We start from the raw sequence: 25,985 nt of genomic DNA, 5'->3' as shown, positions 1-25,985 counted from the left end.
TGCCTCATTTCTGGGAAACTCCAGGCTGTATGCAGGGTAGTTGTTTGGTCTCCTCTTTTGCTTACTTTTTTTTTTTAAAGATCTTATTTATTTTTTCATGAGAGACACAGAGAGAGTCAGAGACAGGCAGAGGGAGAAGCAGGCTCCCTGCGGGGAGCCTGATGAAGGACTTGATCTGGGATCACAACCTGAGCCAAAGGCAGAAGCTCAACCACTGAGCCACCCAAGTACCCCAAAACCTTGCTTTTCTGCCTTTCATCCTAACAATTGAAGGACGGGCTCCCATACAGGGGAATATTGTCTGAAACAAATGGAAACTCTCCAGTCTAGAAGACTCCTGGTGTTATGGGGAATGGAATTATAGAGTACTTTAAACAGAAAATGTTATACTAATGAAAATTAATAGAAAAATAAGATTTGCTTTTAGTTTTTTCTTTTTACTGAAATGTTTTGAAACCGTCATATCAAAGAAAAATTTATTGCATTGAAGCTATCTTTTAGATATTTTTTGTTAAGTCCGTTTAGGACCTGACCACATTATATCTAGATTGTATCATAGATGTGACAAGTGAGTATTGCAATAGTCTCCTTGTAAAATAACATATAGATGACAGCTTTAGACCTCTTTCAGGTTCTACGCTATGTTCATTATTTTGTCCTCTCTCCCCTTCCCCACCTCCATAGTTTAATCCTTCCTTTTGAGGTTGAGTTTGGCAATCCTGTGTGACTTGCATGGGCTCTTTCCCTCCTCTCCCTGTCCAGCTGTCCTGGGGATTGCCCCTCCTGCCCTCAGCATTCCTCACACTGCCAACCTTTGGAGCAAAGGCCAAGTTTTAAAGCATATCACTTCACATGTTACTGGGACTTTCTTTCCTGTTCAACTCCAGGATCTCTTATTTGCTTTAAAATTGTAAAGTAGAGAAAACAAATTAACCTTAAAGTCTCTAGGTCTTTTAGTTTCTGACAGAAACAAGAAACAAAATTGCTTTTGCAAAGATAGAGGGGTGTATGTGTGTGCATGTGTAAGTGTGCATGTGTATTGGGGGGAACATGTATGTGCATGCATGTGAAGGGAGCACCAGTATGTGAGTGTGTATGTGGGGGGCTCATTGTGGTATATGTGCATATGAATGGATGTGTGCATGTGGAGGGGCACGTGTGTGTGCATGCATGTGGAGGGAGTGCCAGTAGGTGAGTGTGTATGTCCTTGTGGCTCATTGTGTATGTACATATGAGTACATGTATGCGTGTGTGTGGAGGGACGTGTATGTGTGTGTATGCATTTGGGCTCATTGTGATGTATGTGCGTATGAGTTCGTGTGTGTAGAGGGGCGTGTGTGTGTGTGTGTGTGTGTTCTCATTGTGATGTATGTGCACATGAGTGCATGTGTGTGTGTGTAGAGGGGCATATATGTGTGTAGTATTAATCATTTCAGAGATTTCAAGGAATCTCAGGGCTCCATGGAAAGCCTTTGTTGGCTTGATAACTCTGGTTAGGCAAAATGAAATTAGAGTATATTTCAAGATAATTAACCCATTTTCTAAATGCTCACCTAGAGAATTTCGAGGCTGTTCTTTCTGTGATTGTTCTTATTCATCCTCTCTGCTTCATTCATTATTCATTGGTTGAAACCCAGCAGCTCACCTGAAATCCTGCTCTTCCCCCTTCACCTGTGCGTTGATGCAGGTGTGTCAGGTCCTCACGTTACGTCTCTAGCTGGGCTTTTTGCCAAGTTTGGGCCTGGGGCGGAGTGAGGACCGGTTAATTGCTACCTCATCTGTGTTCCTAGATCTCTGTGATGGTTATCTGTGGGCCAGTCTCCTCTGCTAGACTGAGCGGGCTCCGGTTGGGGAGGTCACTGTGTTCATTGGGTTGCCCGGCACTAGGTCTGGCCCAGAACGACACTCAGGAACATTTATTGAACAGGATGGAAAGTCTGTTAGCTTTAAGCTCCGTGTCACTGAAATTCCAACCTTGTTGCATGGTGTTTCTTAGGGTGGCCTTGTGTGTATCCTTCTGGTCTCCAGCACCACTCTTTCACAACCTACAGCTCATGAGACACCTTTATGCCATTGCTTTCCAGATTGCAGGAGCCCTGCTGAAGTTGCTTTGATCAATAGGCAGCGGCTGCATTTTTATATCAAGGACTGCTGTAGAGTTCTTTCAGTCAAGTATACGAATGTTAGCCTCAGCATCCATCGAGACAGGTCTACTGAGCAACCATTGAGACAGGTCTACTGACAGAGAGGGTCAGTTCTTGTAATTTCCTAGGAAGTGATGAATTCAGAGTCAGAGCTTAGGTGGCAGGTCCAGCCCAGAGATGAGCAAGACTTGGAGTGCCTGATGGACCCAGGCGATCACAGGAGAACTGGGAGTCTGAGAACAGAAATAAAGCTGGTGCCCGGGATCCCTGGGTGGCGCAGCGGTTTGGCGCCTGCCTTTGGCCCAGGGCGCGATCCTGGAGACCCGGGATTGAATCCCACGTCGGGCTCCCGGTGCATGGAGCCTGCTTCTCCCTCTGCCTGTGTCTCTGCCTCTCTCTCTCTCTCTGTATGACTATCATAAAAAAAAAAAAAAAAAAAAAAAAGCTGGTGCCCATCAGCCAGGAGTGGAGAACAGAGCTGCCAATCTGACAGCAAAGCTGGAATCCAGACCTGAAAATGATAGAGGGAATGTGGCTTCGTATACTGACCGTGTCTACATTGCTTTTGTGATTGGATGCTCTGGAATGGTTCAGAGTGTGATGATCAGTATAACGTAAAATGGAGAGCCAGCTTTTATAGGAGATGTCTGCCTGCAAATTATTGAGCGAAAGATTGTTATTCCTTACCGCTTACATGATCTAAAGTGCTAAAACCTGGTAGTGAGGTGTTTTTAAAATAGTATTTGTCTAATATTTTAGGAAAGGCAAAACAATACAAAAATTCTCTATATATTTTACTTAGTACCACGCAAGTCCCACTGGAATTAATGCTTGTCATTTGGAGGGACAGCATAATACGGGGCAAAGAGTAGATGTTTCCCAGCTAGCCTTGTCATGCTGCTTTTTTATCTTCAGAAGATTTAGAAACCTAACTTCTCCAACCTTATCTATGGTATGGGGATGACATCTAAGTGGGAGAGTGTTGCAGGGACTGGAGATGAACCACATAAGGTAGAGCATCTGACAGTAGCGGGTGGAGAAGGAAGGGCAGGTGTTATTGCTTTGGTGCTATCCTTACTGTTTTAAATGATTAAAGAAAAGAGAGAACATCTCAAGATAAAGGGGACAGATTCTAAATTAACCTTGAAAAGTATAATAGTCCCCCTTTGACCTCCAAGAGTGTTACTCAAACACCAATAACATTTCAGAGTCAAGAGTCTGTTTCTCTCTCTACATAATGAGATGATCCTATCAACAGGGGACAAAGTGCACTTCCTTTGCCTCTTAAATAGAATAAAACAGACAAATTACTTGATCTTTCTGTGCCACTTTTGACTGTAAAATGGTAATTAAACCCAAAAGTCACTTCCACCCAGATGGCTTCATGAAGATCTAGGGTAAAGGCAGAGCCACTGGGTCATCTTTCTGCCTCTGGGGCTAGGAGTGACATAGGGCCTACCTGGACCTGTGACCTCTCCTGTAACTCAGAAGCTGGCATTAGACTAGTTCTCATGAGAGTCAAGCCAAAGACAGGGCTGTGGATGTAACGCTCGGTCCATCCGCTGGCCGCTAATCGTGTGCTGTCATGGGAGGGCACATACGGGACTGTCCCTCACCTGAAGGTCCAAGCTTGACCGGAGGTGCTCCAGAGGCGGAAATGGCCCCTTTCACTCTAGAGCAGGTCTCTCTCGTGGACCAAGCTCTGCTTAGTACTTGCAAAAATTGCACATATCTATTGTTAATGGTGACTTCACCAATGGTCAGTGTTTGCTTTTTGTTCTTACAAACACTAGGATTAACAACAATGAGCTATAGTAATGCTAAGCCACTATTGTGTTGAGCATCTATTTGCCATCATCCTGTTAAGGGTTCATACACATCAACGTTTATCCTCGTGAGAACTTCCAAAGCCAGGCGGTGTTACAGCCGGAGTGCTCAGGTCCTTTGCCAGGACTACACAGCTAGTAAGTGACGCACCTGGGAATTGAGCCCTGCCCCAGTTTGAACCCCAAAGCAATGCTCTTTCTCAAGTCTTGGGGTCCAGGCAATCCAAAACAGGGTTCACCGATTGTCGGCCTCCCCTGAGGACTAGTTTTCTGAACCGTGTGGCCCTCGACAGAATGGTGACACGAGGCTGGGATCCGTAGCCCCGAGGAGATGTGCTGCTGGCTGAGGATGCAGGGTGTCTTTTAGAGCAGTTATAAGACGTCTGAGGTACAGGCCTCACACCAGCGTGGGTTTGGTTCTGCCTCAGATTAAATCTTGTCTGTCCCTTTGCCCATTCCGACAATTGGTGCAGCCTGAGCGTGGACGGTTTTCTGATACTGAGATAAAGGGACTCTCTACCTGTCATGTGTAAACAGATCCGCATTCCTTCCTAAGGAAACGAACAGGTGCCACAGCCCCGGCCACTAGTTCCAGTTCATACAGAAGTTTAAAACACCCAAGAGGTGAAATCATAAAGAATATGGTCTTTTTCAAACATCCTCCTAACTCCACAAAGTGCAATGATGTTGGACAAGAATGCAAAAACTTTGAAAAAAAGATAAAGCAGTTCTGTTGTTAACACTGTCTTGATGACATCCGTGGGTAGATTTTGGAGCTACAAGAACGAACGTTACTTTAAAATTTATAACTTGGGCAGCCCAGGCTGCTCAGTGGTTTAGTGCCGCCTTCGGCCCAGGGCGTGATCCCGGGGTCCCAGGATCGAGTCCCACGTCGGGCTCCCTGCATGGAGCCTGCTTCTCCCTCGGCCTGTGTCTCTGCCTCTCTCTCTCTGTCTCTCATGAATAAATAAAATCCTTAAAAAAATAAAAATAAAAACAAGATAAAATTTATAACTCGCTAAGGTGTTACCCATGCTGGATTCCCATTCGAATAAAGTTTTCTTTGATGGAATTTGGATGCACTCTCCCATCTTGTGCGGTGGAGTCCTGCGAGCTGTTCAGAAGCTGGAAATGGTCTTTGTCAATTAGACAACGGTTTGGGTCTTGTTTTTCATTATGCCAATCAGGTTTTTTGCCAGCTGAATTTGAATTTGTGAAGTCATTTGAACAACACTGGCCTTTACTGTACACAAGAAGGTTAAGAACTAGAGACCACTGTTGCCAAGTCGCCTTCCAGCTTGTTCTTGAGAGTAACTAACTACCCGAGGAGCAGAAGTAGAAGACTCCATTGCAGGGCAGGGCAGTGGTTCTGGCAGGATTTCCAAAGCACGGGGAATATGTCACAGGGACAACTTCAGCAAGACTTGCAAATAGAGGTTCTCTTAAGCAAACCAGGCTTTTCAGTTTTTAATCATTTGCATTTGAAGGGAGACATTGAGGTTTTCTATCAATGGGTTTTGGGGATTTTTCTTTATAAAATATTAAAATAGGATTTTTTAATATGAATTTGGCAGTATAATTAAAATAGAGTCTGATTTATGCACTTTCATGGAAGGCATCTATAGAACAAACCGAGGCCATAGTGATGCTAGTTTGCATTGTAAATTTTTAGAACACGGAGCAGGCCTGCTTTGCCTTACTTGGTATGCTGTTATATGTATAATATCAGCTTGACCATGCAAGGTGGTGTGACACCAGCCAACTTACGCCTTTTCAGTGCTGGTCCCCACAGCCAGTGCGCTCCATCTCTCACAGCTGCTATCTACTCAGACAACCCCCAAATTCCAGAAATGCATGATTCTATATGCCAGATTATTTTCTGACTTAGAAAAACACATACTATTCACCAAACACTAATTTCTAATTAATTTTCCAGTGCTATTTTGCATAACAACGGTCAGATAGCACATAGGAATTTTTTTAAAAATAAATTTATTTTTTATTGGTGTTCAATTTGTCAACATACAGAATAACACCCAGTGCTCATCCCGTCAAGAGCACATAGGAATTTTGAAGGAAATGTTAAACTCAACTTTGGTGATTTTTATCAGTAATAATAACTAACACTAACAACAACAGCAGCCTGATGGTAGCTTGCATTTATAAAGCATTTACTATATGCAAAAGTATATCCTAAATGCTCTACGTACGTTAACTATTTGAATAGTGTAACTTGCTGAGATAGGTAACTGTTCTTGTCCCTGCCTTACAAATGGGGAAGCTGAGGCACATGGATATGAAATAATTTGCCCTAGGTCACACAGCTCATAAGTAGCAGGGCTGAGATTTGAGCCCAGGTGACCTGACTGTCCAGGGTCCACACTCTTGGTGACTAGGGTATACCCCTCTTCCACAGTACTCTTCAGCACTAACTTAGCTCTAGGATGGCTTCTCTCAATTGATAGATCTTTCTCTGACTTCTTCCTGAGGCTGGAGACCTTCCCAGTTAGGTCTGCCATGGACCAGCCCCTCCCCCCCCCCCCCCCCCCCCATGCAACAGCTGCTACACAGGCTTGCCCTCCTTTCTCTTATTCACATGTTAAAAGATTTTATTTAGCTGTTTCCTTGCTTCTCAGGGGGAGGATACAAAGGTATCCCCTCCATGTGGTTTGACCTGGTGAAGTGGGGCTTTCCTTCTTTCCCATCCAGGTCAAAGGACAAATGGAGGAATCACACACAACTGCTGTCTATTCAGAAGAAGTTATGTAGAAGTTAAGGATGGTCTCTTTCCAGTGAGCAACAAGTATTCAACTTGAAATATCTCTTTGCTGAGATCTCAAGGTATAATAGCAACCAACCTTAACAAGCCAAGTAACAGCAAAGCCAATGGGCAGACCTTATCTCCCTTGGACTCTCAAAAAAGTTATTTTATTTTTTATGTTAAAGTCCAACAAATCTGCTTTTTGGAGACAATTCTATATATTTTGATACAGTGTAGATTTGAGTAATTGCTACCACTGTCAGGATACAGAACGTTTCCATCTTTCCCCAGAACTTCCTAGTGCTGTGCCCTCATCCCAACCCTTGGCCAGCCCTGATCTGTGCTCCTTCACTAGTTTTGTCTTTTGGAGACTGTCACCTAAGTGGAATGAGCCAGTGTGCAACCTTCGGAGTCTGGCTTCCTGCACTCAGGATAGAACCTGAAGATCCACCCAAACCACTATATCAATAGTTCTTTCCTTTTTATTATTCTGTGGATTACCACAGCTTATCCATTCATCAGTCAAAGGACATTTGAGTTGTTTCCAGTTTTTACCAAATATGAATAGAGCTGCTCTCAACTTTGTACAAGCTTTCTATGAATGTAGGTGTCATTTCTCTAGGAAGCATTTGGGGATTGCTAGGTCATAAGCTATGTGTATAAGAAACAGCAAAACTGCCTTGCAGAGTGAGCGTACCATCTTCTGTGCCCACCAGCAATGTAAGAGAGTTTCACATGCCCTCTATTCTGGCTGCATCTTGTTTTGTTGGTATTTTTGTATTTTATCCATTCTAGTAGCTGTGTAGTGGTATCTCATTGTGGTTTGGATTTGCATTTCTCTAATGGCCAGGGACACTGAACATCACTTTCATGTACCTGTTTGCCATTTGGTAAAGTGTCTGTTCAACTCCTTTGTCTATTTTTTTTAATTCATGAGAGATACACAGAGAGAGAGGCAGAGACACAGGCAGAAGGAGAAGCAGGCTCCCTACTGGGAGCCCGATGTGGGACTCGATCCCAGGACCCCAGGATCACGACCTGAGCTGAAGGCAGATGCTCAACCACTGAGCCACCCAGGTGCGCTCTTTTGCTTATTTTTTTTTATTTTATTTATTCATGAGAGACAGATTGAGAGAGGCAGAGATACAGGCTGAGGGAGAAGCAGGCTCCATGCAGGGAGCCCAACATGGGACTCGATCCCGGGACTCCAGAACCACACCCTGGGCCGAAGGCAGGCGCTAAACTGCTGAGCCACCCAGGGATCCCCGTCCCTTTTGCCTATTTTTAACTTGGGTTGTTTGTGTTCTCACTGTTGGGTTTTAAAAGTTGTTTATATGTCTCCATCCATAGGCAGAGACAGAAAGACATAATCACCAGTATTCCCAACCGAAACAGTATGAATCCTCTATTCGGAGCATAGAGGTTGAAGTTTGTAGTTCTTAGAAGGTGAGGAGTGTGTGAAAAGGTCATTTGCAAATTTGTACCTCAAGTTTGATTTCTTTAGAGAGATAGGTCTGTGATATATTTTATAAAAGAGTTATGCAGTTTTTTCTTCATAAGATCTTAACACTTTTACATGTACGTGAATGCTTGATGAGTTCTCTTGGTTGTTGGGTGTTCTCTCAGAAATGCCATAGACACACTCAAACGATATCTGTGTGTATGTTACCTAGTATGTTGATAGAACCTGAATTTATGAGCATGGCAGATTTATATCCAGGAAGCGGAAATTACAAAATGGTAGATTTCAGTGTCGAAGCCTGTGATTATCTGAGTATTCCTTATGTTTCCCTCTTTCCATGTTTTTGTTTCAAGTGTTTCCATTGCCTGAATGCCATTCTTCTTGCTTTCCACATAGATGATTTTATGCTCACTTATCACTTTATATATTCCTTAATTACATAAAATATCAAATTGTCTTAAAATTTTGTGGACATGTGTCTTCTCTACTATAAAGAGAGCTTTTGAAGGGTGATAACTGCATTAATCCAGTCATCTTCGTATCCCCAGCAGCTAATTTGATGCATGCTTCATAAGAGATACACATTTACCCAACTATTCATTCATTTACCAAATATTTATTGAGTTCCTAGTAGGTGTTACATAGTGGGACGGATGGTAGAGCAGTAGACCAGCAGAAAAAATGTCTGCTGTGATGAAGTTTACGTTTTATTGATGTTTCCAGAGAGCCAGCTTCTGATTTCATTCATTCTCTTCATTGTTTGTGTATATTTTAGCCCATTGGTTTCATCTTTTTGTTATTTCCCTTCTTTCTACTTGATTTTGGTTTAATTTGCTCATCTTTTTCTAGTTAATTAATGTGAAAGCTGAGAATCATTGATTTGAGAATTCTTTCCCTTCCTAATAAAGAGATTTTAAAGCTATTAATTTTACTCAAAGACCTCCTTTGCTGCAACCCACACTTTTGATATATCTTCACTGTCATTCAGTTAAAAATATTTTCTAATTTCTTCTGTGATGTGGTCTTTAACTTAATGATTATTTAAGAGTGTTGTTTGGGGCTCCCAGGTAGCTTGGTCACTTGGGCATCTGACTCTTGGTTTCTACTCAGGTCATGATCTCAGGGTCATGCGATAGAGTCCTGTGTCAGGCTCTATACTCCTCACTGAGTCTGCTTGTCCCTCTCCCTCTCCTCCTCCCCCACTGACACTTGCTCTTTCTCAAATAAATGAATGAATAAAACCTTTAAAGAAAAAAGAAGCATGTTATTTAATTTATAAGTACTAGGAGTTTTCATAGTTCTCTTGTTATTTTTGATGTCTAATTTAGTGCCACTGTTCTAAAACAGCATACTCTTTTAGACTTTAACTTTATTCAGGTCTGTTTTTTTGGTCCAGAACATAATGTATCCCGGTAAATGTACCATGTGCACTGCCATTGTTGAGTGTAGCTGTCTATACATATCCAGGAAGTCAAAGTGGCTTGTAATGCTGTTCAAACTTTGTTTCTTTACTGATTTATTAAATTAATTGTCCTATCATTAGCTGAGATAGGAATGATAAAATCTTCAGGAATAATTGTGGAATTGTCTACTTCCCACTTTAATTCTATTTTTGCTTCATATGTTTTAAGCCTCTATTATTATGATTGTCTTGTCTTTCTGATAAATTGATCCTTTTTTTCATTATGAAATGGTCCTCTTTATCTGTGGTAGTACATTTTATTTGATATCTATGTTATCTGATTATTAATATTGGCACTCTAGCCTTCTTATGCTTCCTGTTTGCATGCTGTGTCTTTTTCTGCATTCATTTACTTTCAACCTATGTCTTTGTATTTAAAGTGTGTATTTTGTAGACAGCAGATAGTTGGGCCTTGCTTTTTTTCCCCCTGACATTCTTGGACTTTTAATTGATGTGTTGTTGTTTTTAAAGATTTATTTATTTATTTTAGAGAGAGAATGACTGTGGGGGTCTGGAGGGAAGGGCAGAGGGAGAGGGAGAGAGAGAATCTCAAGCAGACTCCTTACTGAGCATGGAGTCTGACACTGGGCTCAATCCCAGGACCCTGAAAGCACAACCTGAGCTGAAATAAAGAGTTAGACTCAACCAACTGAGCCACCCAGCCACCCCTTAATTGGTGTGTTTAATGCAATTATTGCTTTAATGTAACATTTAATGTAATTATTGCTGTGTTAGGTTTGAGTTTATCATTTAATTTTTTTTCTATTTGTTTGCTTTCTGTTCCTCTCTCCTTCTTTTCCCTCCTTTGGATTATTTGAATATAGAATTTCAATTTAATATTTCTGTTTTTTTTTATAGCTATACTTATTTGCATTATTCTCTAGTAGCTCCTTAGGGATTACAATATACATCTTGAACTTTTCACAGGTCCTTTACAGTTAATAATGTATAATATTAAAATCTTACATAAAATATTAAAACCTCATAGATCCATATCTTCCCCATTTTATGTTATGATAGTTGTATGTATTACCTGTACATGCCTTATGAATCCCATCACACAGTGTTATAATTTTCATCTTCAACAGTTTAAAGGCTTATAAGAATATTAACAGGAAAATGTAAAGAGAAAAAAAGTCTTGAACACATTCAGGTATTTATTACTTCCAGTGCTCTTCCTTCTTTCCTTAGTGTCTGAGTTTCTTTTTTTTTTTAAGATTATTTATTTATTTATTCATGATAGACACAGAGAGAGAGAGAGGCACAGACACAGGCAGAGGGAGAAGCAGTCTCCATGCTGGGAGCCCGATGTGGGACTCGATCCTGGGACTCCAGGATCACGCCCCGGGCCAAAGGCAGGCGCTAAACCGCTGAGCCACCCAGGGGTCCCCTCTGAGTTTCCATCTTATATAATTTCCCTTTATCCTGAAGAACTTCCTTTGGTACTTCTTGTAATGTAGAGCTTCTGGCAATGAATTATTTCAGTTTACATTTATCTTTTTTTCATTTTTATTTTTTTCTTTGCCTTCACTGCCAGAGGGTATATTTGCTGGATATAGAATTCTGGATTGAAATTGTTTTCATTCAGTACTTTACAGATGCTCCACTATCTTCCACTCTGCAGGGTCCTTCCCCAGGACCAGTTTGCTCTTGCTGTCTTCAATATGTATACTTAATCTGATTTTCAACAGTTTAATTGTGAAATACCTTGAGATGGGGTTCTTTGTGTTTATTTTGTTTGGTGTTTATTAAGCATTTATGTTGTTTTACATTTCTACCTTCATCACATTAAGGTATTTGGGGCCTTTATAGTTCAGATATTTTTTGCTGCCTTGTTCTCCTTCTTTTTATATTTCAATGTAATATATGCTGGAGTGTTTGAGAGCCTCTAAGAAATCCCCAAGAGACTTGGTTAATTTTTTTTTCTCAGTTCTTTTCTCTGTGTTTTTCACCCTGGACACTTCCTCTGCTCAATGCTCAGCTTTCCTTGTCTTTTCTCCAACACGGCCATGCAGCTGTATCCAGTCAGTGAACCTGTAACTTCAGAAATTGTATTTTTCAGTTCTAGAACTTCCACTTGGTTCATTTTTTTATTGTTTCTCTCTCTCTGCCAATACTTCCCACTTCTCTGTTGAAATATTCATTCATTGGAAATATCTCATTTTCTTTGTTAGTTCCAATATTTTGTTCATTTTGGAGTTGGACTCAATGTATTTTCTTTTCTCTTGAGACTGTGTTCCATTTCTTGATTCTTAGCATGTTAAGCAATTTTGGATTATATCCTGGGCATTACGAATGTAAGTTGTGGGGATTTTGTATTCTATTACTTTCCTCTGAGAAGTATCCTTTCCTTCATCGTAGTGGCTACTTTCCTTGGCTGGACTTGAACTGCAAACTACTTCTTGGGCCTCTAATCTGAGTTTCGATCTTCTGCTGTTAGCTGAGATACTTGAGCCTGTTCCATGAGTGTGATTGCCAGGTCAGGCAGGGCTGAAATAGGCAGAATTTGGGACTCTCCCTCTGGTGTCATCCCTCCTGTGATTTCCCCACTTTCTAGTGTTCACAGTTTTTGGACTTCACTTCCTGGCTTTCTGAGGATAAAAATGGCAACAGGGTTTCCCGCATGCACCCTCACCCCCACTGTGTACCACTTAGGTCTGGCTAAAAGCCATGCAAAAGGGATTTACTTGTCTGTTTTTCCAAGTGAGTGTATATTCCCCACCAGAGTCTATATACCTGCGTCTCTGCTGCAGTACCTTCAAGTAGTTGTTTTCTGGTATAATTTCCAGGCTTAAAATTGCCTTCTACGGGCAGGACAGGGAGGGTGGTACAGTCCAAAAGGGGTCTGTCATATGTGGAAGCAGAAGCAACTCCATGATGCTCACATTTTAGCTGGGAGATAAGAGAGCATTGGAGCACAGTAATGCCGTGGAAGAAAGAAATAAAGTTGAGGTGATCCTAGTACCAACCCTAGTAAGGTTGTAAGGAAGTTTCTCTGAAGAGCTCAGTTTGAGTTGACACTAAAAGAACAGAAGAATTTGATCATGCAAAAACTTTGTTGAGAAGTATTTCAAGTAGGGGCACCTGGGTGGCTCAGTCAGTTGAGCATCTGACTGCTGAATTCGGCTCAGATCATGATGTCAGGGTCATGGGACTGAGCCCCTGCATTGGGCTCCATGCTGAGTGTAGAACCTGCTTAAGATTCTCTCTCTCTCTCTCCTTCTTCCTATGCTCCTCACCTGCCTCTCTCAAAAAAGAAGAAAAAGAAAAGAGAGAAAGAAAAACAAATGTTTTAAGTAAAGGCAACAGCAGATACCAAAGCTCTCAGGGCAGTTGAAAGAGGTCAGTATGGCTGAAGCACTGAGAGTGAAAGGAGGAATGATGTGAAATGAGTTTCAGAGGCAAGAAGACTGCGTGGGACCCTGGAGGGTTTGATAAGGAATTGGTGACTAGCAACTCTATATGAGAGATTAGGATTGCCGTGGCTGTAAGGGAATAGTCACCAAACAGATTTGACCACTTGTGTTGCTTTGTCAGAGTAGCCAGACCTTAGCAGGCATGACTGTTAGTTAGTGTAAGTCTTGGTCGTTTTTGTTTTTTTTTAATGAAGTAACAAAATTTATTTATATGGTCTTATGGTCCTCATTACAGCTTTTATAACATTGCAATCTATCATATTTTGACTAACAAGGAAGATCGTCCATAATTATCTGAAGAGGCTATTAAAATATTTCCTCCGTTCCCTACTATATGTCAGCATGAGACCAAATTGTCTTCATATATTTCAACAAAAATAACATATCACAGCAGGTTGAATGCATAAACAATTCCAGTTATTTTCTAATATGTCATACATTAAAGAAAAATTTTGAATATTCAGTATTTTCTTTTTTAAAATTTTTTTGTTTTTTAAAAACAAAATGTGTTAACATGTAATGTTTTCGTTATTTTTAAATAAGTCATGATTAAATATTTATAAAATGCCTGTTTTAATTTTCAATATGGAAGGTATTGATGGACATAATTTACACAAACAAAGGCTATTTGTGGTCCTCAGTAATTGTTGCTGATGTAAAGGAGTCCTGAGACCAAAGCATTTGATAACTGCTGTGTTAAAGCTATTTTACCTGAGAAAGATAATACATTAAGCCAGTAGTTTTAACTTTAACTCCACAGTGAAATCATGTAGAAAGCTTTTTATTTCTGAGTTTTTATTTAAATTCCAGGTAGTTAACTTATAGTGTGTAATACTGGTTTCAGGAGATAGTGTAGGCCTGTGATTATCTGACCATCCCATCAGCTAGCATCTGTGGCACAAAAGCTAGAAGGCCACGCAGTGGATTTCTGCTATGCGGGAGAAGTTGAAGTGGGTGCACCCCACCCCACCCCAGTTTTGAGGTCTCTGACATCATGAGGAAGACTATGTTGCCCTGTATCTGGAATAGTATAATGGCAAATAAAACCACAGATAAAAAGAAATGAAAAGCACAAACAGAATGAAAAGACTGTAGCAGAATGAGGCGGAGCAGTTCTAGGTAGTAAAAAGCTGCCCCATGGTTTCTGCATAAGAGCAGTCGCCTTCCGTTTATAAATCTTGTTATGAAAAAAATTTTTTTTAAATAAATCTTGTTATGTTTTAGCAATGTGCTCGCGCATGGGTGTCGGTCTGATTTCTCTGGGGAGCACGGAAGAGTCACTGGTTCCTCTCCTTTGGTTTAGATGACAGCGCTTCGGCTGCCAGTAGCATGGAGGTGACCGACCGCATTGCCTCCCTGGAGCAGCGCGTCCAGATGCAGGAAGATGACATCCAGCTGCTCAAGTCGGCGCTGGCGGACGTGGTTCGGCGGCTGAACATCACTGAGGAGCAGCAGGCTGTGCTGAACAGGAAAGGACCTACCAAAGGTGGGCACCTTAGATGTGCAGGAGCCCGGGCCACCTGCTCGCGTTGCAGGTGTTTGCCCTGACAGAGGCCCCCCGCCCCCCGCACCGACAAAGACCGGAGACTCCGAACATCGGGGAGCTGCTCCCAGCCCTGCCCGAATCATCACACGAGGCAGGCCTGTGGGGCTTGACATTAGTGAATTGTCCAGCACTGGGGGGTGCGTACACCTGTAGGTGATCGGTAAATGCTCGGAACCATCCAGGGTGGACTGTGGGGAACAATTGTTCCCCATCATCAAGTTTAGAATGGAGGTGGCTTGTGAGGGAGAACCTAGGACAAAAGAACCCCACAATCTTTGGATGCCTGGAGGCTGTCCCACCTGGAAACTTTTTGATAGCTCTCCTCTCTTGCACTGTACGCGGCTCACGCTACCGTTCAGTTCAGCCCGGCCAGGAGATAGTTATGCTGAGCCACAGTGAAGCTCTGAGCCAAGGGCCCCAGTGGGGAGAAGGCCCTTCTCCAGGAGTCCAGAACCCCCACGTTCATCACTAACTGCCCCCCTTGTAACTAGTAAGCTCCTCCCTCCTGGGCACAGCCTCCTGTTTCTTTCTTTCTTTTTTTCTTTCTTTCTTTCTTCCTTCCTTCCTTCCTTCCTTTCTTTCTTTCTTTCTTTTTTTAAGATTTTATTTATTTATTCATGAGAGAGCGAGAGAGAGAGGCAGAGACACAGGCAGAGGGAGAAGCAGGCTCCATTCAGGGAGCCCGACGTGGGACTCGATCCCGGGACTCCAGGATCTCGCCCTGGGCTGAAGGCGGCGCTAAACCGCTGAGCCACCCGGGCTTCTTTTGACTCTCCTGCTCTGCCCAGGAAAACGTAGCTTAACTACATAATTCTGTACCTAGTGGGTTTCTGGCGAATTTAAATCATCATTTCATTTCCCCCATGGCGCCCTATGTGTGAAACGTCAAAAAAGCAATATTTGTGTTTTAAATAACTTTGTAGTGACCTTCTTCTTAAAATTTGGAAGTACAACGCCTCGTAAAAGCTTCTATCCTGCTAGGCATAGTCGACGTATACTTTCAACCCATATACATTGCTCATTTTTTTTGCCAGGATTTCTGCTCCTTGTGGCTAACTTTAGAAAATAGAATTCATCTTGGCTGTTAAATTCCTTTGGTTAAAACATTTGAGTTCACACTAGCATGTAAATGTCCCTTTAAAATTAGCTTTTTTTTTTTTTTGGTTGTTTGGAGTTAACAAATTATTTCACAGTTACCATGTTTTTCTTGGAGTCAGGAGAGGGTACTGTCTGATGTTGCATATGTTACTTTTTTCTCAAGTACTTGGCTACATTTTCACATATCTGTGGAAAGAAATCTATTTCTTTGTCCTTCTGGGTAATTATCACCAGCTCCATGTGAGATATACATGCAAGGCAATGTCTGCAGATTCGTCTCATTTTTATGAGTGATTGACACACAGTGTTACACGGTTTCAGGTGTGCAGCATAGTGATTGAACATCTCTATGTGCCCTGCTCACCACAAGTGTAGCTGCCGTCTGTTACCATGTAGCACTACCTCTCGAATAATCGTATTTATTTATTTACAAGACTTTATTTATTTATCTGAGACACAGAGCACAAGCAGGGGGAGAGGCAGAGGGAGAGGGAGAAGCTGACTCCCCGCCGAGCAGGGAGCCTGATGCGGGACTCGATCCCAAGACCCTGAGATCAGGACCCAAGCTGAAGTCAGATGCTTAACCGACTGAACCACCCAGGCGCCCCTTGAATAATCCTTTTGAATCATGTTTTCTTCTTCTCCTTAAGTTACAGTGATTAGGAAATTTTAAATAGAAACCAGGTTATTTTAGGTATTCTTGATCTACTCAGCTCTCCAAAAATAAAACCGATGACTACTCTACCCTAAAGGGTACATTCTGAGCTGTTGCTTCATATAAAATGTCAGACTTCCAAAACTTATGTTTAAAAAAAAAAAATGAAGGAAAAAATAATACAAGAGGCCTGCCAAGGGGTTTTCTTTTCCTGGTTAAGAGTAGAGTTTGGTTTTCAGGAAACTTCCTCTAAGAGAATAATTTGTTTTCATAGTGAATTCGATGTTTCTGTATAATATTCTTTTAATAAGTAAAAGTAAATCAGCATGATAGCCTGGGAGTCACCCCAAGATATAGAATAGAGATTGTAAGAAAGCTGGTGAGCGGGCTGGCATCCCTGGATGGAAAGGGCCATGGTTTTCCCCAAGCAGTTAATTACAGGACAGTGAAGGCAGAGGTGGGGAGGGGGAGGAGGGGGCGGAGGGGGCCTGTCAGAAGCCCTGGTTTCTGCTCCCCTTCAGGAGAGGGTCATGTGGGTGCATATGCATCTCTAGCTGGAGAGCTGGCCCTTGGTCCAGTAGCCGTGGCTCAGTTGGGGGATGTTTCAGACAAGATGGATTGGAGGCAAGCCTCCTTTGGCTGTAAAAGATCACATTATTATTATTATCATTATATAATATATATCATTTCTAATAATTATTATAATTCTAATAATTATTATAATTCTAATAATTATTATTAAAGATTTTATTTATTCATTTGAGAGAAAGAGCATGAGCAGGGGGAGTGGGAGAGAGAGAAGCAGACTCCCTACTGAGCAGGGAGCCCAATGTGGGACTCGATCCCAGGACCCCAAGATCATGACCTGAGCCAAAGGCAGACGCTTCACCGACTAAACCACTTAGGCATCCCAAGGCCACATTATTATCACTTTACGTTATTTTGGCTGCCGTCCTGATACAGACTTGAAGTAGACGGGACACAGGGCATTCTGATTTTTAAACACTAAGTGTTGTCAGAGAAGCTTTGGGTTCAGTGTTTTGAGTTTTGGGCACATATGTTTGTGCTGCTTGCTCAGAGACAGGAATGGTTGTGCCATCATGAACAGGCCACACTGGTAGATGGTGAGCTTTCAAAGTGCTCAGGATGGTTCAGGTCAAGGTAAGGGCATGGTGGGTGCTATGTCTATGCTGCAGTCAACCCTGCCTAGTAGACGGCAGGGTCTACCCAGTGGCCCCAGTGTTGCCTCTGAGGCCTTATATCAGGATTCTAATCCCCTTCCATGACAGTACTTCACTTACTTGAAGAAAGTTATCGTGACCTCTCAGCTTTGACTTACTTTATTATCATCTGTATCACTTCAGTAGCATAACAGTGAGGACTGCAGTCTCGGGAAAGATAATTCACTAACAGATCGAGCTCATGGCTTCCTGAGACAGGGGGAAGATTGTGGCCAACCTATCACCTATCAAATGCTGGGCCCGTGGACATAGAGTTTATCTAGAGGGAGCTATGTCTCAGATTGCTTTTCCTTGGCAACATTCTCCTGTCCCCAGGATTTTTAACCAGTCTCCACCTAAGCTCCCCAAACTTTGTTACTCTTTTTTTTTTTTTAAGATTTTATTTATTTATTTGACAGAGAGAACGGAAGCACAAGTAGGGAGAATGACAGAGGGAGAGGGAGAAGCAGATTCCCCGTGGAGCAGGGAACCCGATGCGGGACTCGATCCCAGGACCCCAGGATCATGACCTGAACTGAAGGCAGATGCATAACCAGTAGAGCCACCCAGGTGCCCCTAAACTTTGTTATTCCTGTTCCCTTTTGCCTTTGGCTTTTTTTTTTTTTAAATATTGAGAGCTGGTTGCCCTGTCATGCATCTTAACTCTAGAGAACCTCAGCCTGCAAAGTTTGCTTTCTTTTTGTTAGATTGACTTTCAGATGAGGAGATTTGGCGTGCTGAGCTTGGGTTGCCAGATCGTGGAGAAAGGAGAATCAGATAGTTTGTGAAGGCACATATTTAAAAATTTCTTGGTAATATTAAAGTATTTTCGGTGATGTGGTTGGAGCGGGCTAGCAGAATGCAGCGAGAAGATCCCCTTATATATCGCTGTTGTGGGTGTAGATACAGGAGAGTGCTTCACAAAGAAGAGTTCGTGGCCACATCATGCAGATTGGAGGATAAATGGATAGAAAGGAATGGAGGGAATGCAAGCTGTAGGGACATGGCCAGAAATCTGCAACACTTCATATGCTTGAATACGGTGTCATCTTTTAAAAATGTTTGTGTTATCAGTAACAGCAGGGAAAGTGCCTGTGCATTGCATTAAGAGTCAAAAGCAAGATATAAAACTGTATATACTGTGTGATTCAAGTAAACAGACAAAATCTGTGCAAAAAGACTAGAAGTATACCAAGAGTTATCATTGATTGGTGGTGGTGGGTTGTTTTTTTTTTTTTCCTGAGTGGTAAAATTGCAATTTTTTCTTTTTTTATACTTTTTAGTTGGTTTCTAAATATTCCCTGGAGTACTAAGCAGAAGAAACTTGGATTTTAAAAATGTGTGTCTCTTACCCTGATCTTCACTGCACTGAGAAAAACAGCAGGGCTCAGAGCAAATGTCCGGAGGCTGGAGTTGGCTTGCATGTGTTCTCAAGAAGACAAGGAATCATGGTTTGGAGTGCAGTTCATAATAAGCCCATTGTATACATGCATGACTAATTTCCATTTCAGTGCTAGGAGAGTGCTATAAGATCTTAATGTAAAATGTAGATTAAAATATAGTCATTGTCCCATGTATCTGGGATTGTCTGCTTTGTTATGCATTAACGAGTGAATAATTCGTATTTATCCTTTTAAATTTTGCCTGTGTGTTCCGACTGTAATCTGGCAGCTTGCGTGTTGCAAACTTGATAACCCTTTGGCGGACTTTTTTTATGGGTTGTAATCAGAACCCTATTAAATAACAGATCAGAGAATTACTAAAAATGACCAAAATCTTCTGGTAGAGATGCTCATATGCAAGTGGGTCCTGCCGTTCCCGGACATCAAAACCTTCTAGTCTCAGGACTTAGCCTCCGAGACTGCTGTTGTAAGCAGGCTAGAGATCGCCCTTCAGTAGTCTCTGCTACATTGACATTTGCTCCTGATATTCAGAATGATTCTTGTAGTTACCATTTATTGATTGGCTGGACATCGCAATAAATCTTTGGGATATGTGAGCCCGTTTCACCTCTCCACAGTTCTTTGAGGTAGCTGATATCATGCCCATTTTACAGATGAGAAAACAACAACCTCTAGGAGATTGGATCATTTACCCTAGGTTACGTAAATCCGGGACTGGCCCCCAGGGCCTGGCTGGACATGCCTTCTTTCCACCATCCATGTTGCTTTGCTTAGCAGTATTATTTAAGTTCAGATTACTCAAATCAAACCAAATACTTAGGAAAGGAATAACCGAAGAACTTGAAATGAGGGCTTCTCAAGGTTTAACTTGATTTGCAAAATGTCACAAATGTTGTAGATCCCATTTGGCACATGATCATGTGAAATATTATGTATGGTCCCTTCACAAATTTTATTAGAGAGGGACAACTAACAAATTGAATTTGAAGGTCTCTGCAAGGAATGAAAATAACAAATAATTAGTTCTTTATCCTGGTTTAACTACAACGAGAGAACAGTTTGTGTCCCTCTCTCCCCTACACTGTGCTTTCTCCTTGTCTTGCTCCTTACAAACAGTCCTATTACAGAAAATAACTTTGGGGGTTTTTTTTAGATGGAACACACTGTAGTTTCTCTCATTTTTCCCATAAATTGCCATTCCCGGTTTAGACAGGCATTATTTAGTGAATTATGGAGACAGTTTACTAGATACATTCAGTTTCCCAGATTGTATGAAGGGTTATATTTAAACTTTATATTATGATGGAGCGCCTGGCTGGCTCAGTCGATTAAGCATCTGACTCTTGATTTCGGCTCAAGTCAGGATCTCAGGGTCGTGAGATCGAGCCCCACAGCAGGCCGTGCCCTCAGCGTGGAATCAGCTTGAGATTCTCTCTCCCTCTCCTTTTGCCCCTCTCCATCCCCCTCTCTGAAATAAATAAATAAAATCTTCAAAAAATAAAAAAACTTTATATTATGAAATGTTCAAATGTATATAAAAGTAGAAAGAAAAATACCTTTTATTTTTTACTTGGCTTCATGATCTATCAACATGTTGCCAGTTTTGTTTTATTTATTATCCCCCCTATGATTTAGTTCCCTCACCCCATTAGGATTATTTTAAGGTAAATCCAAAACATTGTATCATTTTATCTATAAATATGTCAGCATATATTTCTTTTTTTTTTTTAAGATTTTATTTACCTATTCGTGAGAGACACAGAGAGAGAAAGGGGCAGAGACACGGCAGAGAGCGAAGCAGGCTCCATGCAGGGAGCCTGACGTGGGACTCGATCCTGGGTCTCCAGGATCATGCCCTGGGCCGAAGGCGGCACTAAACCACTGGGCCACCAGGGCATCCCATCAGTATATATTACTAAGATATAAGGACTCTCCCTTTAAAAAATCCATAATACCCTTATCACAAATTGATCATTAAAAATTAACTTCTTAATACTGTGTCAGCGTTCAGATTTTTCCAGTTTTCTAATAACTAACTTCTTTATAGCAGCCTATTGAGATACAGTTCACAGAACATAAAATTCACCCTTTCAAACTGTACAAAACATTGGTTTTTAGTATGTTCACAAAGTTGTACAGCCATCCCCACTCTCTAATTTCAGAACATTGTCATCACCCCAAAAGATAGCCCATACCCATTATAGCATTTCATATCCCCCTTGCCCCCCGCCACCCAACCATCAATCTACTGACTCTGCGGATGTGACTGTTGTGGACATTTTGTATAAAAGGAATCATGCAGTCTGGGGCCTTCTGCCGCTGTCTTCTCTCACTTAGCGTGTCTTCAAGGTACATCCGTGCCATAGCAGGTGTCGATACGTCATTCCTTCTGACGGCTGAATAATACTCCGTTGCACAGAGATGCAACATCCTGTTCATCTGTTCATCAGTTGATGGACACTTGGGTTGTTAATAAATGATTTTTCATAATCAGTTCATTAATGTCCTTTCTGCCCATATATATTTCCATTATATTGACTCTTCAGCCTTGTAGGATTCTTATATTACCAGACCCATGCCCCAGAATTCAAATAACCCATGATACCAGGGTTAGCCTCATCTGACCGCCAATGCTATATTAAAACTTGATTCACGTGTAGTCTGATCATTTTAAGACCTTTTTAAAATTATGTAAGAGGAGTTAGAATTTTAATCTGCTGTAAGTCCTTGGGCTTCTGGCACAGCAGATAAAAGTGATGTATCTGCACACTGTTCCGGACCTTGCTCTTCTCACTGCAGCGTAGAGACATCTCCCTTACTCCTCTCCCAGTGCACCCCGGGAGGAGGAGCCCCACAGTCTGCTCACCCAGTCCCTGTGGGTGGTCTTTGGCTTTACAGCTGATGCTGCAGTGCTTGAGCATGTGCATGTGGCATTTTTGCATTGTTGCCAGTGTGTCTTAGACAGATTCCTAGAAACAGGACTGCTCGTCGGAGGATGAGAGCATGTGTGACTTTGCCAGGTGTCAGCAACAGGATCTTCCACGCTACTTAAGTAATTACCCACTTTGTCTTACAGCAAGCAGATGCAGTGTGCCTCCTCCAGTTTCAAACGTGGACATCTTGTACATTTTGAAATGGATAATTAGAGGGTCTTGATCGAGGGTCCTGAGTTCAAGCCCCACGTTGGGCTCCACACTGGGTGTAGACCCTACTAAAATTAAATTAAATTAAATTAAATTAAATTAAATTAAATTAAAATTTAATTTAATTTAATTTAATTTAAAAAATACATGAAACCTGTAAATAGATTCCTTCCAGTTGGGGCACCGGGGTGGCTCAGTCGGTTGAGCAGCCAACTCTTTTTTTTTTTTTTAAAGATTTTATTTATTCATGAAGACATACAGAGAGAGAGAGAGAGAGAGAGAGGGGCAGAGACACAGGCAGAGGGAGAAGCAGGCTCCATGCAGAGAGCCTGATGTGGGACTCGATCCCCGGTTCCCAGGATCACACCCTGGACCCTGGACCCTCAGCGCTAAACTGCTGAGCCACTCGGGCTGCCCCAAGGAGCCAACTCTTGATCTCAGCTCAGGTCATGATCCCGGGGTCATGAGATCAAGCCCCTCAGCAGGCTCTGTGCTGGGCGTGGAGTCTGCTTGGGATTCTCTCTCTTTTTCTCTAAAAAACCAAAATTAAATAAATGGATAATTAGGAATTCTAGAGTCACATGGCCAGATATGCTAAAATTAGACTTTGGATTTCTACACATAACCACATACATGTCACGCTTTGCATAATTAAATTTCTTCTGAAATCTAATAGGAAATTCTAAAATTCTACTTATCAGATATTGCACATTGAGTTGTTACTATGATGTGAGTGAAAAGGGCTGCTTGGTCTTTAGGTTGTAACTCATAATAATAAGCATTGGTAGGTTGGACTTGCTAGACTCAAATTTCTATATTTCAAAACTGTAGTTTTGAAAATATGTCATCATGGATAGTACTTCTTTTTTTTTCTTCAAAGATTTTATTTATTTATTTATTTGAGAGAGCACAAGTGGGAGGAAGGGCAGATGGAGAATCAGACTCCACTCTGAGCAGGGAGCCTGACATGGGACTTGATCCCAGGACTCCAGGATCATGCCCTGGGCTGAAGGCGATGCTAAACCGCTGAGCCACCCGGGCTGCCCCATTGTGAATGTTTTAGACCTAAGATTGCAAATAACTTTTCTTAGAGCCTAAGATTTTTAGTTACTGTGCCTTGGAGTCATTTTGCAGGAAATTTAACTCTTGGCAGTTTCTTGAGGACCTTCTATTAAATAGTAAACCAAGGAACTACTGGCCTTAAATCCTCCCCGTATAGCAAGACCAAGGGCCTGTCCCCTTCAGCCCTGGGGCTCAGCTCCCTGGTGCACGGTTGGGTCTCTCTATGAACTTACTCTGGGTGGCAAAGTCATAGAAACTCAGAACACTCTTCCCACACGAATTAAGATCAGATTTCAGGGTGGGAAGAGACATCCCTAGAGCACATTTGGACTAAAAATGAAGCCTGAGGTCACACTGCCTGTCGGGGTCACACTGGTTCTAGTGCCCTGGCCCTTATGCCCAGACCTGAGGTCCTACCCCTACGTCCCCTGTGTCCCTCACTTTGCCAAGCACAAGTAAGAGGACCCTCTAGGGTCTTCCTCGGCCCCTCCTGTGTCTGCTGGACGTGGCTGAGGGCACTTGCAGGTCTGATCCCCCTGCAGGTGCCTCTAACCATAACTGAAACACTACACCACACTAACTCTTCTCACACCACATTCCAGGGGCTCGATTGCACCCTGATGTCCAAAAGCATCTGGTCATCTGGGTGTAGCGTGGATAATAGCTCCCGCCTCTCGCGGGCCTCTGCATCCCAGACACGCTGCGGACAGCTCCCCACTCCTCATTCCAGATCCTCCCAGCAGCCCTGCAGACTGGGTGCTCTTGGCCTTCCTTTACAAAGAAGCCAGGGCTCGGAAAGGTAGGGACTTCTCTGAGGCCCTGTAGTAAGCCGACCCGAGAGTGAGGCCGCCCTGTCTGATCTGCTCATTCCTCTGCTTCTCAGTCTCCCTTGAGATCTGAGATTCCGACCGTCCTGGTAGCGCTCCAGTGAGTGCGTTCTAAACACATACCATTTATCATTCACTCTCCTTTTATTTGAGAAATTCTTCTTTCGTGCGACGTGTCTCTGTGTTGCCCCTAGGAACAATTAAAATGTCATTTAAAAAAATCCCTTTTATGAACCAGAAGAATGTCTCATATCTTAGTGTCATGTGGAAGTAAAGGAGTCATTTATCTTTGCACCTGATGAGCGGGAAATTGTGTTTGAACCTTTCCCTGTGCTATTCCTTGTCGGTTTTAAAGATCGCTTGTCTGAAAATGACTCATTATAGCTGCTCTTATGTCCTCCCGTGCTCACGATCCAGGCTGGTGCTTGTTCACGCTGGACCTTAGGAGGTATTTTTTTCTTCCAGAATTTTCCCTGTATGGTGGCCGCCTTTCTTCCTTGCGTGGCTAATCATGTCTAGACATGGAAACTGAGGTTACCTTAGAAGTAACCTGCTGAGGTGTGTCATGTGCAAAATAAGCACTTAGTAGGCACATTGCTGGCAGTGGTGGTGCTGCTGCTGACGTCAGTGGTGACAAAACCCCAAGGACGTTATCCAGCTGGGTGCATAGCACTGAGGTCTCTGCGACTTCCTGTCACTCTGAGGGGGGTCACCATGCCCCAGCCCCATCGTCTGTTTTCCTTTCCTGATTTCTCATCAGAATTTTAAGAATTCTGTGTGCTTTTGATGATGCTCTAGTACAGCTTAATAGACAAGATCTGTCACCCCCTGTGGGGAGCCTGCCACGTGCAGTTGGCCTTTTCATGAGCTTCCAGAGCCCTGGGTGCCCTTTATGGAGAAGGACAGAACTAGGTTATTATGAGACTGAATTTTGAAATTATGACGCAAGAAAACATAAAAAGTTCATAGTGACTCAGAAATGCTAACATAATGCCTTCTCTTGGTATCAGGACTTTTGTTTTTTTTTTTTTGTTTGTTTGTTTTTTAAGATTTTATTTATTCATGAAAGACACAGAGAGAGAGAGAGGCAGAGACACAGGCAGAGGGAGAAGCAGGCTCCATGCGGGGAGCCCAATGCGGGACTCGATCCCAGGACCCCGGGATCATGCTAGTGGGCAGGTGCCCCGGTGGTGGGGAAACACAGAGCACGGGAGGTGGCGGGAGGTGTGGTGCTCTGGCTGGGGGTAGTGCCTGTGCCCTTTGCCATCTTCTGTCACATTTGAAAAAAGAGGGAAGCCTGGCTCCCCTGCCTTAGGGACTAGAAAGTTTTGGGGTGTTAAAGACTTGGCATTCAGGGGCAGCCCAGGTGGCTCAGCAGTTTAGTGCCACCTTCGGCCCAGGGCATGATCCTGGAGACCCGGGATGGAGTCACACGTTGGGCTCCCTGCATGGAGCCTGCTTCTCCCTCTGCCTCTCTCTCTCTGTGTCTCTCATGAATAAATAAATAATTAAAATCTTTAAAAAACAAACAAAAAAAACCCTTGGTATTCTGTGCAGTTTTGTCATTGTCTTTAAGAACCTAAATTGAGGCTGGTTTAATTCTGTGATGCACAAAATAAATTCTCCTGGCATTTCAAATAAATTCTGCTAGCATTTCAAATAATTTTTTTGATTTCAAAATCGTGTTAGGTTTACAGAGAAGTTGCGAGGATGGTACAGACAGTCCCCATCTACCCCGCACCCAGTTTCCCCTGTGATTGACATTTTACATTAGTATGCCACAATGATGACATTTTTAAGAAATTTTATCTTTTTAAAAGATTTATTTATTTGAGAGACAGAGAGAGAGAGAACATGATGGGGCAGGGCAGACGGAGAGGGAGAGAATCTCAAGCAAACTCCACGCTTAACATAGAGCCCGAATCAGGGCTCCCTCCCATGACCCTGAGGTCACGACCTG

General features: G+C 42.5%; 1 protein-coding gene across 3 annotated transcripts in view; it reads left to right on the top strand.

Annotated features, from left to right (window-relative positions):
• Positions 1-25,985, top strand: part of EML1 (EMAP like 1) — a 186,911-nt gene that overhangs the window by 94,872 nt on the left and 66,054 nt on the right. For all 3 annotated transcript variants that reach the window (XM_041758948.1, XM_041758947.1, XM_041758949.1), the window contains exon 2: positions 14,375-14,557. In XM_041758948.1, the coding sequence (XP_041614882.1) occupies positions 14,375-14,557 (183 nt within the window). The remainder of the gene's footprint in view (positions 1-14,374; positions 14,558-25,985) is intronic.

Source organism: Vulpes lagopus, chromosome 6 (genome assembly GCF_018345385.1).
Source record: "Vulpes lagopus strain Blue_001 chromosome 6, ASM1834538v1, whole genome shotgun sequence".
Lineage (NCBI taxonomy): Eukaryota > Metazoa > Chordata > Mammalia > Carnivora > Canidae > Vulpes > Vulpes lagopus.
This window is presented reverse-complemented; position numbering and strand designations above follow the sequence as displayed.